Source organism: Dictyostelium purpureum (assembly GCF_000190715.1).
Source record: "Dictyostelium purpureum unplaced genomic scaffold DICPUscaffold_105, whole genome shotgun sequence".
Lineage (NCBI taxonomy): Eukaryota > Evosea > Eumycetozoa > Dictyosteliales > Dictyosteliaceae > Dictyostelium > Dictyostelium purpureum.
Window position 1 is genome coordinate 23,018 of NW_003519442.1, and position 16,807 is coordinate 39,824.

The 16,807-nt window shown below is 22.7% G+C and overlaps 8 protein-coding genes across 8 annotated transcripts in view; 5 read left to right on the forward strand and 3 right to left on the reverse strand.

Annotated features, from left to right (window-relative positions):
• DICPUDRAFT_151745 (uncharacterized protein) overlaps positions 1-460 on the forward strand; it is a gene marked incomplete at both ends in the record, with an annotated part of 1,569 nt that extends 1,109 nt beyond the window's left edge. The window contains one exon of the mRNA XM_003287575.1: positions 217-460. Coding sequence (XP_003287623.1) covers positions 217-460 — 244 coding nt within the window. The remainder of the gene's footprint in view (positions 1-216) is intronic.
• Positions 461-2,099: 1,639 nt separating this feature from the next.
• Positions 2,100-2,569, forward strand: DICPUDRAFT_91945 (uncharacterized protein). The gene is made up of 2 exons (XM_003287576.1): positions 2,100-2,159; positions 2,240-2,569. The coding sequence occupies exon 2, from the start codon at positions 2,247-2,249 to the stop codon at positions 2,496-2,498; it is 252 nt and encodes an 83-aa protein (XP_003287624.1). The 5' UTR covers positions 2,100-2,159; positions 2,240-2,246; the 3' UTR covers positions 2,499-2,569.
• A 2,058-nt stretch (positions 2,570-4,627) lies between these two features.
• On the reverse strand, positions 4,628-5,853 carry DICPUDRAFT_78474 (uncharacterized protein; the record flags this gene model as incomplete). The annotated part of the gene is made up of 2 exons (XM_003287588.1): positions 4,628-5,259; positions 5,544-5,853. The coding sequence occupies 2 exons, from the start codon at positions 5,851-5,853 to the stop codon at positions 4,628-4,630; spliced, it is 942 nt and encodes a 313-aa protein (XP_003287636.1).
• A 2,200-nt stretch (positions 5,854-8,053) lies between these two features.
• DICPUDRAFT_91946 (uncharacterized protein) lies at positions 8,054-8,873 on the forward strand. Its single transcript, XM_003287577.1, has 2 exons — positions 8,054-8,499; positions 8,570-8,873. The coding sequence occupies exons 1-2, from the start codon at positions 8,064-8,066 to the stop codon at positions 8,710-8,712; spliced, it is 579 nt and encodes a 192-aa protein (XP_003287625.1). The 5' UTR covers positions 8,054-8,063; the 3' UTR covers positions 8,713-8,873.
• A 682-nt stretch (positions 8,874-9,555) lies between these two features.
• DICPUDRAFT_151749 (uncharacterized protein) lies at positions 9,556-9,741 on the forward strand (the record flags this gene model as incomplete). Its single annotated transcript, XM_003287578.1, has 1 exon — positions 9,556-9,741. The coding sequence occupies one exon, from the start codon at positions 9,556-9,558 to the stop codon at positions 9,739-9,741; it is 186 nt and encodes a 61-aa protein (XP_003287626.1).
• A 978-nt stretch (positions 9,742-10,719) lies between these two features.
• On the forward strand, positions 10,720-12,331 carry DICPUDRAFT_78476 (uncharacterized protein; the record flags this gene model as incomplete). Its single annotated transcript, XM_003287579.1, has 4 exons — positions 10,720-10,778; positions 10,898-11,231; positions 11,288-11,828; positions 11,904-12,331. The coding sequence occupies 4 exons, from the start codon at positions 10,720-10,722 to the stop codon at positions 12,329-12,331; spliced, it is 1,362 nt and encodes a 453-aa protein (XP_003287627.1).
• An 806-nt stretch (positions 12,332-13,137) lies between these two features.
• On the reverse strand, positions 13,138-15,042 carry DICPUDRAFT_97766 (uncharacterized protein; the record flags this gene model as incomplete). The annotated part of the gene is made up of 3 exons (XM_003287589.1): positions 14,181-15,042; positions 13,934-14,109; positions 13,138-13,155 (listed from the first exon to the last, which is right to left on the reverse strand). The coding sequence occupies exons 1-3, from the start codon at positions 15,004-15,006 to the stop codon at positions 13,138-13,140; spliced, it is 1,020 nt and encodes a 339-aa protein (XP_003287637.1). The 5' UTR covers positions 15,007-15,042.
• Positions 15,043-16,194: 1,152 nt separating this feature from the next.
• DICPUDRAFT_151752 (uncharacterized protein) lies at positions 16,195-16,350 on the reverse strand (the record flags this gene model as incomplete). Its single annotated transcript, XM_003287590.1, has 1 exon — positions 16,195-16,350. One exon carries the CDS (start codon positions 16,348-16,350, stop codon positions 16,195-16,197), a length of 156 nt encoding a protein of 51 aa, XP_003287638.1.
• Positions 16,351-16,807: the final 457 nt, after the last annotated feature.

A 16,807-nucleotide genomic window follows, 5' to 3' on the forward strand; every position in this document is an offset into this window, starting at 1 on the left:
GACGGCTCGGTTTCTCCTTTTGGTCCGGAGGGAGTCGGGTACAGGATGCCGAGCTGCTTCAGGCGGCTGAAGCGTTCGCCATCCGGTTGCAAGGAACCCCGGGGAATTGCATAAAGTGAACTGTTTCATCCCTAGAGGGGATGGAGTACACGAGGACGTCGTGTCGTGGGATCTAGCGCTTCTCGACCCCCACCCACATTTTAATTATAAACATAGAAATACTAACAAAACCAAACCAGGGTTTACGGGAAGAGGAAAACGTAGACATGGAAGACCCCGTTGCCATATTTGCCACACAAGATTTTCTGAAGAATGGTGGAGAAAACCTGTTGAAATAGAATTTGGTGTAATTGAAATCCTTTATAGATGTGATGAATGTGAATTTGATCTATTTAAAAAGACCAATGAATATTCTGAAGAAGAAGAAGAATTTCTTGAAGAAGAAGAAATAGAAGACTAAAATATAGTAAATTATCATATAACTTTTATTATTAAATAAAAATCTAATTCAAAAAAATTTCATTGTTTAAAGTTTTAATTTAAAATCCTAGTATTTATATTGCTAATTCTATAATTTTTTATTTTATTTTAATTTATTTTAGAAAAATAAATTAATTTTGATGAAAAAATATTTTTAAAAAAAAAATATCTAAAAATATTTTTTTTTTATTAATTATGAAAAATATCTTATTTTTTTATGAATAGTAATGAAAAATATTTATGGAATCTTTGTTAATAATTAAAAAATATATAATGAAAATATTATATAATTTTTTGATAAAATAAACTATTATTTTGTTCTTTTTTTTATAATTATATTATTGTTCTAATTGGAAAGGTTTTTAATACAATTTGTAACTATCAACATAAAAATTCATATTATAGCATTAACCGAGTTTTCCTTGGGTTTTGTTATATAGATTCAATATTAAGAAATAAAAAACTTATCTCGATATGCCACCGTTTTTAAAAAAGAGGGGGCACACTAACAAGGGGGTGTTTGGATGCTTTTTTTTAAAAAAAATTAAGAAATGAAAATTTTTTTTTTTTATGTGCATCTCTTTTTTTTTATATATAAAAAAAAAAAAAAATTTCATTTTTTAATTTTTTTTTGTCGAGACACTAAATGGTAGAGTAATTTTAGGCATGAATCCCTCATAAAAACAAACTGATAATAATTATATAAAAAAAATAAACAACGCTATAATAAATCAATACATTGTTATTTTTTTATTTGCATAAAAAAAAATTTGTGTTTGTATTTTTTTTTGTGGTTATATTTAAAATCTTTTAAAAAAAAAAAGTGAATCTTTTCTCACACCCAATAATTGAAAAAAAGTTTAAACTTTTTTTTATTAAAAATTATGATTTTGCCCCTCAATATTTCTTTTTTTTAATTTTTTTTTTTTTTGCATATCTGTTGTTGTGAGATAAATTCAAAAATTTATAATTTACCTCAATAATTCATAAAAAAATTGTTATACTGCCATAAACCACTAAATAATAAAAGAAAAAAAACAACAAAAAAAAAAATATATATAATTAATTACAATAATTTATACAAATTATATAGAGTTTCTATATAAATTTAAACTCATCTTCATAATGATCAATAAGTTGTTTCCACACTATTCAAGGCCAAAAAAAATAATTAATATTAGAGTTGTTTGGAATCAATAAAAAAAATATTATACAATTTCATGAATTTGTGTATTAAAAAATAGAGTGTGATGGGGTAAATTTTTTATTTATTTGAATGCAAATTTTTATTTTTAGCCAAATGTGCAAAAAAATAGAGGGTAATTTAATAGATGTGTGTAGGAAGTATAAAAATTACACAGTCACTCTGCAACACAGCCATAACCACTCTCACACACAGAAGCTGCATTTTTTTTTGGGGTGAATATAAAAAGTAAAAAGAAAAAAAATATTAATATATATATAATTTTTTTTTTTATTATAATAATATAAACGATTTTATTTGATTTTAAGTGACTTAAAATCAATTATATCCATATTTGATAATTAAGAAAAGTTTTAGAAAGAATTTTGTTTTTTTTTTTTTTTTTTTTGTTTTTTTAAAAAGGTATAAATTTTTGATTTACTTATTTTTATTTTCATCAGTATTAATTTTTCAAATATATATACACAGTTTGGTAGTATATTTTATATTTATTAACTATTAAAAAAATTTTAGATTTACTAATTATAATATTTTTTTTTATCTATTAATCTTTATTAGTAAAATGGATTGCAATAATTCAAGTGACGTTACTACAGTAAAAAGAAAAAGAGGAAGACCAAGAAAAGAGAAGCCTGAAGCTTGCTTCAGATGTAGATGTAGAACTACACCAGAGTGGAGAAAAGGCTGGGTAGATAGGGAAGGTGTTTCACTACATGTACCTCTTTGTAATGCTTGTGGTCTCCATAATGCTAAGCAAAGAAAAAGTTACCAGCTTTCAAAAGAACTAAATAGCATTTACAGACTATTAAATTAGTACGAAGATTGCTATTGATAAATAATTAAAAAAAAAAAAAAATTATTATTATTCATTTATTTAAATAAATTAAAAAAAAATTTATATAAAAATAACTACAATTTATATATAAATTTTTTTAGTATATAATATATAATATTTGTTCAAATACACCTCTTACTTTGTTTAATATTTGAAGATAAAAATGGGCATGTGGTTGGAGTGTAACAGCAAAAGACCATAATAAACTTTAGTTTGGATAAAAGAATTGATAGATTTGTTGATGGTGCTGATAATAATTAAGGTGTATTTTTTGGTTATTGTTATTGAAGTATTGTTGCTACAAATAAACTGTTTATTTTTATAATTAATAATATTTCCGAAACACCAAAGCATAATGACAGTGTAAAAGAGCGAAATAAATTTAAATCAATAAATCAAGTAAATATTATTAATTATAATTATTATAATAATTAATTTTATATTTAAACTATAAATTTATTTTTATTTAATAAAGAGATGGCAATTTGCAAGTAGGAATGTTTTATAAAACAAACATCACTTATTTGGATGAGTTTGTTTATTTTTTTTACTCTGTAGATGTGATATATATTTTTAGAAACATTTAAAATCATCATCGAGTTGGGACTCTCTAGATAAAATTTATATGATTTATATTTTAATTTTAAAATAGTTTATTTTTCATTTTAAATTATTATATTAAGGTAATAATATCAAATAAATTTTATATTTTATGATTGTTATAAATAAATTTTTTATAATAAAATGGGTTTAAAAATATCAATTATTAATAAAAAATTTAAAAAAATAAAATTATAATAATTTGTGGTTTTTTTTTTTCGAAAAATTAAAAAAAAATTTTATTTAAATAAAAAAATCGCTCCATTTTTCACAAAAAATAATGCCACACAATAATTTTTATAACACAGGAACACAAATAATTATATATTAATAAGACAGATGATAATAATTACACTATCCTTGCAAATTTCAGTAAAGATTTTAAATTAACATTAGAGAATCTAATAAAGATTTAAAGAAAATGAAAATTGTTTGGTTACTTAAATAAATGTAAAGTTTTTAATAATTCAAACTTTGAAGAGTTACAGGGGGTGTCTGGAGTCAAAAAAACTAAAAAATGCTTGTTTAATAAATTTTTAAAAATTAAAAAAAAAAAATAAAAAAAGATAAAATTAAAAAAAAATAAAATTTTGTTGGTGCTTGTGAAAATTATCTATAAACTAAAAAATTGTTGTATTGAGTATTTTATTGGTGGATGAGTTTATAACTGGTGATGAATTTGGGGTAGTATTATTTGATGGTGAGGAAGCGGCAGTTGGTTTGATCTGGTGTTGGCATTGCGACATTAAATATAGCTGGTTTAAATTGTGTAGATGGGGAAGATGATGATAATTATTATTGGTTTTTTTTCTGTCTCTCCATCTCTTGAAAGATTTTATCAAATCCTCTCTGTCTTTTTCATTGTTTAACAAGCGAACAACAATTGATGCATTCAAATCATCTTTCAATATCCTTTGTTGTTATCATCTTTGTTTGATAAAATATCTATTTTAAATGTTTGAATAACCAAGTTTAGGATTGGAGTTTTGAAAGATTTGATTTTCTTTTCTAAAACTTCGTCATCAGCTGTTTTGTGGCCAATGAACAATATAAACCATAAAGTTTTTTTTTATTTGTTTCCAAACAATTGAAAAGGAAAATTGTTTTGATCTTTATAGTTTTTATGAAAAAAGAATAAAAGAATTTCAAATAAAAGTAAAACATCACCACTTGAGCTATGACGATTGATACGATCGGTGTTGATTTTAAAAAAAGTTGCTAGATTATCCAATGAATATGATTCCTTTTTTTTTATCTGAAACCACTGGAAACACTAATTTAATTGATTTGAAGATGTTAATAGAATCGAAAAATTTAATTCTGCTAATGGTTTTATGGAATGATGATTCTAAAGCTTTAGTTGATTTTGTTAAATGAAAGACAATTCTACCTCTGTCATACTTTTCATTGTGAGCGATTATAAATTGGAGCATCATCATCTGACGATTGCTGGACAATAAAATTAAAAAATTCCTCCAACCTTTTCCCAATATTGGTGACCTGCTAAATCATGGCTTGTGAGATTGTTGATTTTGGTAGACTCTGGAGATGGTTGGATTTGATTTACGATAAAATGCTTCCCCATTTAAACAAGCACACGAAAGTTCAATAATTTCTGCATTGGAAGTAAGGCCAGTTGTTTCAGAATCTAAAATGAAAATATTGCATTTCGATTGATCAGGTTGTATTTCAAATTTTCTAAATACACCATTAAATTTGTTTTTGAATTTTTCTTGATCTTCCAAAACTTGTTTATACTTTTGAGCATCTTCTTTAGATAGAATTCGATGTGGTTGGGTTACGTGAGAGTCATAAGATGTGCTGTTTGCAAACATTGCCTGGCAACCATCAAAAATACACACCTGAAGTGCAGTTCTGCCACTGGCTTTGAATCTGGCTTGTTCACCAAAACATGAAAGCTCTCTAATGGAAAGTATTCTTTTTAAATAAAATGTTAAGGTTATTACTCTTCTTCTTTCATCTGCACTCATTGAATCAGTAAAGGGAAATGATGAATCTTCAGATTCTTCATATTCATCTGGTTCAATGATTTCAATAATTCTTTCGAAAACTCTAACCTCTTCTTCTCTGTATTTGGATACTAATTTAACACTTTCAGGTATTACATTTCCATCAAGTTCTGTTTGAAGATTACCATAACATTTATTTACTTTTTTTATTGAAGCTTCATAATGGTTGTTCTGGACAATCTTTGATTTACTGGTCACCAATCCAGTTGAGTTGTTTTTTAGTATGGTTCGTTCCAAAGTTCATTACCCTTCTTCGGTAACAATACTGGTCAATGGGCATCCAATCTCATTGGAATGGTCGAGCAAGTATGTAATGGTTTCTTGTTGGTTTTGAGATGAAGCTTGGTTGGTTCTGGGATGCTATAAAGATTACAAAAGTAATTAATAGATTTACCAAATTGTTCTAATGATTGCTTCATATCTTCCAATACTGATGCGGTTGAAATACGATAAATAATACCTAGATTGGTTAAATATTTAATGATGTTTTCAATTTTTACAATTTGTTCTTCGAGTTGGTTTCTTTGATTTGGATCGATTGATTCATTAGCTCTAATATCACAAATGATCGACAAAAGCATATCGGTTATTTTTTCAAACAATCTTTTTACTGGATCAAGGGCCATCTTGTCGCTAGGATGGAAATCATTTGGAGTTAAAATTGAGATACCATGTTTTTGAAACAATTTTAATATTAACTTCATATCTATGTTTTTGTAATTCGATTATTTCTATCGAATCTTGTTTTGAATCAAAAGGCCAAATATCAGCTAAAGTAAACATCACAACAATTAATACAAATTATTATCACAATTTATATGTTATGCCTTTTTATCATACCTTTAAAATTTTTACGAAGTGAACCTTTCATCTTGTTATAGAGTTGATCATGATTACAATTTTTAAAATATAGATTTGCCCCATCTGCAAAGGAAATTGTAGTCTTTGGTGTTTTTGAATAATGATGGGTTACAAAAAAGTTTTCAATGTCCAAATCAATTCGTTTTCTTTTTGACATATCGAATAATTGAAACGCATCATAAAGTGCTAGAAATATAATGAATGATGCCGAAAGAACTTTATTCTATCTAGTAGAGAACCTCCGATCTAGTCAAATGAAGAGTGTATCCAAACTAGTTGGCCAATCCACTTGTTATCAAATGCGAAACAATTATATCTGGAGAAATAAACCATAATAATATTTAATCTTTTTTTTTTTTTTTTTTTTTTTTTTTTTTTTTTTTTTGAATAAAATTAAAAAAAAAAATTTTATTTTTTTTAAATTAAATTTATTTTTTTTGAATTAAATTTTTTTTTTTAAAATTTACAAAACGTCAAGATAAATTCATGACAGACAACCCCTTGGTAATACCAACCAAATTCAAAACCACAGTAAAAATCACAACCAATCAAATAAAATACAGGATACTTCAAAACATGAAGAAAATCAGGATCCCAAACTTAAAGTAGTTATAAAACAAAACAGGTCCAATCAACAAGCTAAACTATAAACAAAAACAGGCTCAAAACAATGATTCACTTAACAATAATAGATTTATCTTATGTAAACATTTTTGATCAAAAGAACCAAATTCACCCCTCCACTTACTCCAAAGTATATAATCACGAAGAAATCAGATGACCTTTTGTATGGCAGCAGCAATCAAAAAAATAAAGAAATACAAGGAATTTATTATAAAAAAATTTCTTAATGTTTCAAGTATATTGATTTGTGTATTATTAAATGATAGATACGATGGTACATTTTATCTTTTAGTATTCATATGATTGGGTATTTAAAGAAGTACCCTTTGGAAATGAAATAACAGAAAAGAAATGAAATAATAGAAATAAATAAGAGTTTTGAAATGAAGGACAACTCCAGGCGAAGATGGTCTAACAGAGTATAAAATGGTTATTACAAAACTATTCACCCTTTCAAACACAACAGATTCAAAAATAGATTTAAAAACAATTAATAAGATCAAAAATCAACAATTACATTTTTCAATGCCCTCTACAAAATTAAGTATACTTAACAGATTCAATTATTTTTACCAAAAGTAGTTTTCAACTTCAAAAATGCTTTGCTCCAAACATTATTGCCACCCTAGATCTAAAAATTGTAGTCTGATTATAAAATTAGGTTTCGATTTTGACTATAACGGAATCAATAAATTTTTACCTTCAAAAGATTGCTCAATTTTTTTAACACACTGTGGTTGTTCAAAATATTAAAAAAAATGATTCTATTTTTACCCACTTTCAATTTTTTAACACACTTTTTTTTGAAAAATAAATAAAAAAGAAATAATAATTTAAAAACTGATGTAAAAATAAATATGTTCTAAAATTAGTGTTTTTTACAAGGGGGTGTCTCGACAAAAAAAAATTAAGAAACGAAATTTTTTTTTTTTTTTTTATATATAAAAAAAAAGTGATGCACATAAAAAAAAAAAATTTTCTTTTTTTAATTTTTTTTAAAAAAACGCATCCAAACACCCCCTGGTTTTTTATTTTTAAATGTTATTTTTTTTTTTTATTAATATTTTTTTTTTATGTCTTCAATATATTATAATGACTTCTTTTACATATAAAAAAAAAACATAAATGATAATAAAAAATAATAATTAAAATAATAATTAAAATAAATATAAAAACAAATTTAATATTAATAACAATAACAACAAAGGACCACTACCACTATCACAACCACATTCTATTTTTATTTTATGTATTAATAATTATTAAATTTGTGAATATTCACATTACTTCTCTCTATTTTTAATAAAATTCGATATATACATTGTTTATTAATAAAAAAAAAAAAATGAAGCTCATCAAAATTTTTTTATTTTTTTTATTTTTTTATATTCAATAATTATTACAAAATATAAATTACATTACAACAAAAATGAATAACTATAATAACCAAAATAACTATAGTATAAATAATTTTAATAATTTTAATAACCAAAATGGCTTTAATAGCTTTACCAACTATAATGACCCATATACCAATATCATTACCAATGTTAACAACAATACTACAAATACAACTACAACAACAACAACAACAAAAACTAATACTATTAACACCAATAATGATTTTTACAACAATAATAGCTTTAATAGTTATAATAATTACAATAACATGAGCAACTTTAATTACAATATTAATAATAACAATAATAGTAATAGTAACTACTTCAATAAAAATATTAATAGTAATAACTATGTTCATAACAATATGAACAGTAACCAAATGATTACTAAAAATAATATTGGCTTTGAAAACCAAAACATTAATAACACAAATCAAAATATTAATGTAAACAGTTCAAAAAAAGGTATATATTATAAAAAAACTTTTAAAATTTTTTAAATTACTAACAATTATTATTATTATTATTATTTTAGATGCAACATGTTTTTCCACTGAACAATTAGAATTTCAATCATCAATAATGTTATCACATTTAAAAAATCAAAATAAGTTGAGATCAAGAGAGTTTTTAACTAGATCAAATGATTCCACTCCAATTCTCTATAAAAATATGTAATTATATATATATAAGAAATATATATATATATAAATTTAAAAAAAAATATTTAAAAAAAAAAAAAAAAAAAAAAAAGAAATTTTTAATATATTATTTTTTTTATTATTTAATATTATTATTGCAAATTTTAGGTTATTTTTGTGTAAATTCTATCAACCCACCATAGAAAAGTAAAAAATCAATATCTAGAGAAGCAGAGGTCATTGTGTCTATTTATATGTATTCTCCCATTAATAATTATTAAATGGCACTTTTTTCTATAAATAAAAATATTTTTAAAAAAAATTATTATTGTTAAAAATATTGGAGAATATTTAATACAACTACTATTGTATTTGTATAATATATCTCATTTTTTACTATATTAAAATATAAATAAACTTTCGATTTTATAAAAAAAAAAAATTTTATAATTCCAAAATTTTTTTTTTTTTTTTTTTTTCATTCAATTTTTATATCTGTTTATACAAATTTAATTTAATCTTGTTTAAAATTATTACCTAATTCAAAAGGACCTGATTTTTTAAGTTATATAAACTTAGTTATATTTAATTTTTAATTTTAATTTTAATTTTTTTTTATTATTATTTTTAATTAAACAAAAAACTTAATAATCAATTAAGTTATTATTACACCCTCAAAAAAAAAAAAACAACTTAAAATTTTTTCCATATTATTATATTAAAAAAAAAATTTTTGTGTTTAAAAAATTGTAACTAAATATTATTATATATCATATAAAATAGAATATTAATATATGAAAATATTATTATATCTTTAATATCTGTTGAATCGAATACAATCTTAACCTTTTTTTTATATTTATAATAGATTTCAAAAAGAATGGATGCATCACAAAAAAAACGTTCATCACTTAAAGAAATAGATGCATCGTATACCATATTCAATGAAATTGAGCCACTATCTTGTGAGTGTTCCCCAACAAGAATTTACTTTGGTGTTTCATCACATGCTCCAATTAATTTCAATCTTTTATTCTATGGCTCAGATAGCTCATCAAATTATTAAAGAAAAATACTTGTGATATCTAGTTCGACTCTACCCCTTTGAGTCAACAACAATAAATACCACAGCACCAACACCAACATCAATTCCACCATCATCCACATAAATAAATTTGACACATTTTTTTATTTTTTTATTTTTAAAATAATTTATGATAAATTTTTATATTTTCCCCTTTTTATTGTTCTTATTAGCCTTTGTTTATAATTTCCTGAACTTGAATATAAAATCTAAAAAAATTAAAGGGAAGAAAAAAAGTTTGTGAAGAAAAAAAAATTAAATACATGTATTATAATTTATTTTTGTAAATATATTATTTTTTATTTTTATTTAATGATTTATATATAGTTTTGTAGAAAATTATTTTTTGTGTTTATATGTGTTTAAATTATTTAATTATTAGAATAAAAAAAAATAAAAAAAAAATCTTATTTTTTGGTCATTTTTTATTTTTATATTTGTGTGTGTAAATATTCTATTTGAGATAATTATATTATATATATTATATAGTTTTGTAGATAATAATAAATTTAATTTATTTATACTAAAATTAAATTTAAACAAATTTATAATATTAATTTTTTTAATCAAAATGAAAAAAAAAAAATAAAAAAAAAAATAAAAAAAAAAAAAATAAAAAACCAATTTATATAGAAACTCTTCATTTATTATTTTTTTAATATCATTCCATTATTTAATTATATATATATATATCTTATAATTTTTTACTCAAGAGGTTTTATTTAAAATAAAAATGGTCAATTTTTTAAAATAAAAAAAAATTGAAAAAAAAATATAAATATACATTAAAATAGTGTATATGTAAAAATGGTTGTATGTCTAACAAATTTTATTTTTATTTAATTTTTAAAATATTTTTTTAAAAAATATTATTTTTTTTATTATTTTTTTATTTCGGTTTTTTTTTTAAAATTTTTTTTTTAAAATTATAATTATTATAATTATCAACAAATTTATTAAATGAATACTTTCAATAAAAGAAAAGCAATAAATGAATTAAATCAAAGTCGGGGAAAATTGTAACTGAAGAACTCTCTTTGGTTGATAGTGATACGTATGCAAGACTTGAAAATAAATATTATGGAATATCATTAGAAGAGGTAACTAGTTTGTTTTTCAATAAAAAATTTGTAAATAGTTTTTTGGAGCTAACAAATCTCAATTTAAGTAAAATCAACTCAGAAAAAGAAGAGATTTATAAAAGAGAATTTGAAGGAGGTTCCAAAAAGTATAAATTTAAGCCTATTTCAAGGATTACCAAAGAAGAGCTTTTTGAATATTGGTCTATTACCTTAATGTTAGATTTGGGTGTTTTTAAAACAATTATGGATATTAAAAACCATAGTAATACAAAAATGAAAAGAAACAGATTTTTTTTGGTTCAATCAACAACAAAATTTACAGATGATCAAATTAAAAGAATTGCAGGTGAAATGAGTGATATTAGTTATGATTTGGTAGAAGGAATTAAAGTTTGCACCCTTGACGAAACTATATATAAATATATCCTAAATTCAGATCAAAAGAGAAATATATTCAAGATAATAATAAATCTCCAATTATATGTATACCTCGTAAACCTCATGCAAATGGTCTTTTAAGTTATATGGTTGGGACCTTTTTAGAACGTATTCATCATTTGTCATCCCCTAAAAAAAGCCCCGAATCATCACCAAAAAGAGGGTCTTTTAAAGAATTCAAATATCCATATATTATAGAGTTTTTAAACAAGTTATATAATGAAATAAATCCCTCAAGTAGTGTTGATCACGTATTAGGAACGTATAAAGATTTTAAATTTCATTTAGTTGGCGATAGTGCATTTTTTTCCAAAGATAATTTAAATCATATTGTAAATAAATGTTGGTTGGCAACAATTTCAGATTCCTCAAGTAGCAACATTAACACATTGCTCAAAGATACATTAAAAAATGATAAAAGTTGGATTGCAATAGAACTTGATGGTTATTATAAAGTCTGTAAAATTGATGAAAGAAATGAAAAATTTCCTACATTTAAATCAATTGCAACAACTGGTTTTAAAACTCAAAATCGTGAAGTTAATCCAAGTAAAGGTTATAATATTAGTGATGCAGTGGATCTTTATAAATTAAATGATTCAACTTTAAAGAAATAATGTTTAGGTTTAGGAGTTTCAAGATCAAGTAGTAATAGGAGAATGCCTATATCAATTTGTGGTATAGATCCATTATCTCATTCAACCAACCCCAATTCGTACTCATTATTATCAGAAGCAATTCAAAAAGATACTTTAAAATCATTTTCATTAGTTAAACTCAAAAACTTGCATCAAGATTTTAATTTACCAGCTCCTGCCCAGTTAACATGTGAAGGTTACATTTTAGCTCTTACCAGACTTTATGAAAATGAAAACTTTGAATTAGATTCACTTTTAAAAGACCTTTCCCAATCTCTAAGAACGTCTCCTCCATTAGTATCAGATTTTTATAAAAAATGGTTCAGTGTAATAGATATTCAAACAGATATCTATATTCAGGTGGTAGTCATGGATATGTTAAAAATTGGAGAATATTTGCTGTTTCATGTTTAATCAAGTGTTATATCATCAATATCTATTCATTTTATATGTCAATTACATCAAAACACATGAAGTTTGAAGAATTTAAACAAATTTTCATACATAGCATCAGAGAAGTTAATTTAGTCCCAAAAAGTCCATCCTCAAATCAAAATCATAATCAAAATTAATTTTTTTATATATCCAGAAGTCCTGTATTTTAACTATTCACCATTTTTTCAAGCTCAGTCATATATATATAAATACGTTCTACAACCTCATATTTATATAATTGATAAAATATTTTAAATAAAGAGATTACAAAAAAAAACATTGTCTTTTCTTATTTTTTTTTTTTTTTTTTTTTTTTTTTTTTTTAACTTTTATATTTTTTTTTTTTTTTAATTTATATTTCATGTTCATCTTTATATAATAAATAATTATAAATTAAATCATATTTCTCATGTATAATAAAAATAATAAATGAAATATTTACAAGCAATAAAAGATTTGATTATTTTTTCTATTTTTTTTAATTTTTTTTTTTTTTTAAATTGATCAAAAAAAATACACCTGATACACAAATTAACACAACAAATAATTTTCTACAAAACCATATATAAATTATGAAACAAAAATAAAAAATAATATATTTACAAATATAAAATGTAATACATATGAAAAAAAGCGAAAAAATGAAAATTTGGAATTTGATTTTTAAAAATTTGGATTTTTATAGTTATTTATTACTATCTCCTTTTTTTTTAAAATGCCCTAAGATTTTTTAAATCTTTGAAACTTCTTTTCCATTTTTTTTTATAATTTCTTTTTTTATTTATTTATGAATAGCAATTTGTCTTTTCAAAAACAAGTAATAAAAATATTAAAATAATAAAATAATAAAATAATAAAAGGTATTAATTAAAAAAGAATTTATTATATAATTAAAAATTTGTGAAAATTTATATTTTTAGTTTCTATTTATGTGATTTTTTTTTATAAAATATATATTTTTAATTGTTGTCTGGGGGTTACACCTAAAGTATTTTTAATATCTAATTGGATATTTTCACAAATTAAAAAGTAAAAAACAACGGTAATATGTCCACAGGTAATAGCCTTAAAAATTGGTGATTCATTATTTCTGTCCAGAGCATTGATATCGGCACCAGCTTTAACGAGTTCAGTTACCATATTGAGATTACCAAGAGCAGCGGCCCAATGAAGTGGGGTCATTCCGCTATAGTCCATCGAGTTGATATTTTCAATGCCTTCAACATATAAAAAATCTGTAAAAAGTTTAACTATTTCACTATTATTATCTTGTATAGCATAATGAAGAGCAGAGAAACAAAAATTATCTTTTATATGAAACAACCAAAAATGATATTCCAATAGTTCTTCAACCAAACATATATGTCCTCTTTCAACGGCGATATGAAGACCAGTAGCACCAAAATTATCACGATCGGAAACATTAACTCCAGCTTCGATGACCATTTTTAAAATTGAATATGAGCCAGAATAACATGCTATGTGGAAAATACTTTGGCCACTGTTGTTTTTAATTGAAAGATCGCATTTTGTATCTAATAACAACTTGATAAATTTTTTTTTATTTTCTTTTACAGATACCATAACCAATGAATTGCCTTGAAAATCACGAAGAGAATCCATTAAATGAGGTTTTAGTTGAAGATTTGATTCGAATTTTTTAAATTCATCACTAACTATACAAGTGAAAAAATTAAAGGATTCTTTGTCAGGTTTATTGTTTTTTTCAAGAAATCTTTGAAGTTTTAAAGCAGAATCTGAAAATTATTAATTTTGTATTAATATTAAAACATATAATTATAATTAAATGTAAAAAAGTTAAACTTACTTTTATATGAAAGGTTATATGGTATACCAACTTTTAATCTATCATTATGACAACGAGTTGAAAAGTAAAAAAATTCATTAATTTCTGAAGGAGCAAGGAATGATATCTTGAATGATGATGGAGATGGTTTTTCAAGCGAGCTGTATGGAATAATATTTGGTGCTTCATTTTTCTCTATTCCATCACTTGGTTTATACTCTACATTGAATGCTTCATTACTTGTGAAGTGACCATAGGCGGTAATTTTTCCCTCTTGTGGGGAACAGAGGCCATTATGAGATAAACGGACAATATCCATACCAGGCAAAAGACTTGTGTGTTTGAATACCTGAATATATCCAGAATAGTATGTTTCTGATTGTCCTTTCAAACAAACATGGAATCCTATACGAAATGGTCTAAGATCGTCCTCATTCTCTCTTTTGAAGCACATATTGCCAAATTGGAACCTGATAAGACCATCACTTTCTTCAACCTTTACATCATTAGAGTTTGAAATAATATTTGAATCAACGGAGGCTGTTACCATTAGGTCTTTTGATATGCCCATATAACCTCTAACTACAACTTCTGGGGGTGGTACTAAAACACTGCCATAAACTGTATAAGTTGGACAAACACAATTAATTTTGTATTTTTTATTATTACTATTATTATAATTATTATTGTTATTATTATTATTATTATTATTATCTTTTTGATTTAGTGGTTGAGATATCAACACAAGATTTAAACTTTGAATAATATTATTCATATTATTATTTATATTATTAATATTATTATTATTAATATTATTATTATTAATATTATTATTATTAAATTCCATTTATTTATACGTAAATTAGTAATCAATGAAATAAAGTATTGAGACAATATTAATAAATGATTTAAATAAAAATATTAATATGAAGAAAATAAATAAATAAATAAAAAAATAAATAAATAAATAAAAATAAAATTATATTTAAATAAAAAAACTTTAATAAACGCCCATTATTTATTCAAATACAACTAATTTACCCCCAAAAAAACTAAAAATAATTTGAATACCCCCCCTATTTCAAAATATAAATATACTAATATTGGTAAATTTATGTGTTTAAAGTGTGTGATGAGACAATTTGGACGTCGCGATACTTCATTTTCATTATTAATTTTGTACATTATCTGTTTTTACTATTTTTTATTTTTGTATTTTTGAATTTTTTTTTTTCAAGTTCAACAAAAAAATATATTTTTGTTATTGTTGGAAGTGTCAGTTACTAAAAAAGGATGAATTTTTTGAATTTCTGAGTATGTTATTACAAATATCATTATACCCCTTTCATCGTTTGAGTATTTTGTATTTTTATTCAATTATTTCAGATTATTGGTATGATGATTATAATAATTATAATAATAATTATATTGTTATTTTAAACAAGATGTGAACCGATTTGGGCAAGCTAAAAAAAAAAATTAAAAAAAAAAATTAAAAAATTTTTTTTTTTTTTTTTTTTTAAATTTTTTTATTAATTTTTTTTATTTTAAATATATTTGAAAATACAAATTTCGGTGAATGAATAAATAAATAATAAAATAATAAATAGTAAATTAATAAAAAAATCATAAATAACAATAATTGAATAATTGTAAGCAATACCAATTAATTAATTTTTTTTTTAATATTGTAAATACAGGTAAAAAAAAAATTAAATAGAGAATTTAATCAATGAGGGGCTATCTATTTTAAAGAAATCATACCAGGGTGTAGGATATAGGAACTTCGTCAATTTAAATATTCCAAAGTTTAACATCCATATATTTTTAAATTAATTAGTTTTTTGATTAAAAGAAAATAAATAAATAAATAAATAAATAAATAAATAAATAAATAAATAAATAAATAAATAAATAAATAAATTAAAGTATTTTTAGATTTTAAAAAATATTTTACGCTTTTTTATTTTCATACACATTCACATACATTTAATTCTTTTGAAGATTTACAATTTTAATTTTTTTTTTTTTTTTTTTAAATTAATATGATTAAAATGATCAAAAATAAATTGATATTATTTTCGGCATAAGAGTTAAATATATCCAAGGATTTGATTTCTTTCTCATAATAACTATCATCAAAGACATGATATTTTCTACTTTGGTCCATTGAGTTTGGAGTGAAAGCCATAATTATTGGTGTTGGTAATTTGGTCAAATGAGAAATAGTCATCCGATATCGGTCTTCAATTTGTTCCTCATCTAATTGATCCGGAATAATTACAGAGTTTGTTTGAAAATACTGGGAATGTTGATTTAAACTATCAAATTCCTCCAAAAATACCTTTTGTTTTTTGTGTGGGGAGTCATTAACACCCAAAAAGGTATCTTCTGTCTATATAATGAAAAACATTTGTATTTATAAAATATTATTATTTAAAATAAAATCCCAATTTTTTTATTACTGTTGAAAAAATGCCATTTTAAAAAATTTATAAATTTTTGAATTTTTTTTTTTTTTTTTTTTTTTTTTTTTTTGAAATTTTTTTTTGAAATTTTTATATGTTAATTTTTTATTTATATTCCCCATATTAAAATTTTTTATTTTTTTTATTTATTTTTTTTTTATTTAAATTTTTAAATATTTT

Coding starts and splice junctions, on each gene's coding strand:
- DICPUDRAFT_91945 (XM_003287576.1), top strand. CDS start 2,247: ATGGATTGCAATAATTCAAGTGACGTTACTACAGTAAAAAGAAAAAGA.
- DICPUDRAFT_91946 (XM_003287577.1), top strand. CDS start 8,064: ATGAATAACTATAATAACCAAAATAACTATAGTATAAATAATTTTAAT. Junction 8,500..8,569: donor TGTAAACAGTTCAAAAAAAG/GTATATATTATA, acceptor TTATTATTTTAG/ATGCAACATGTTTTTCCACT.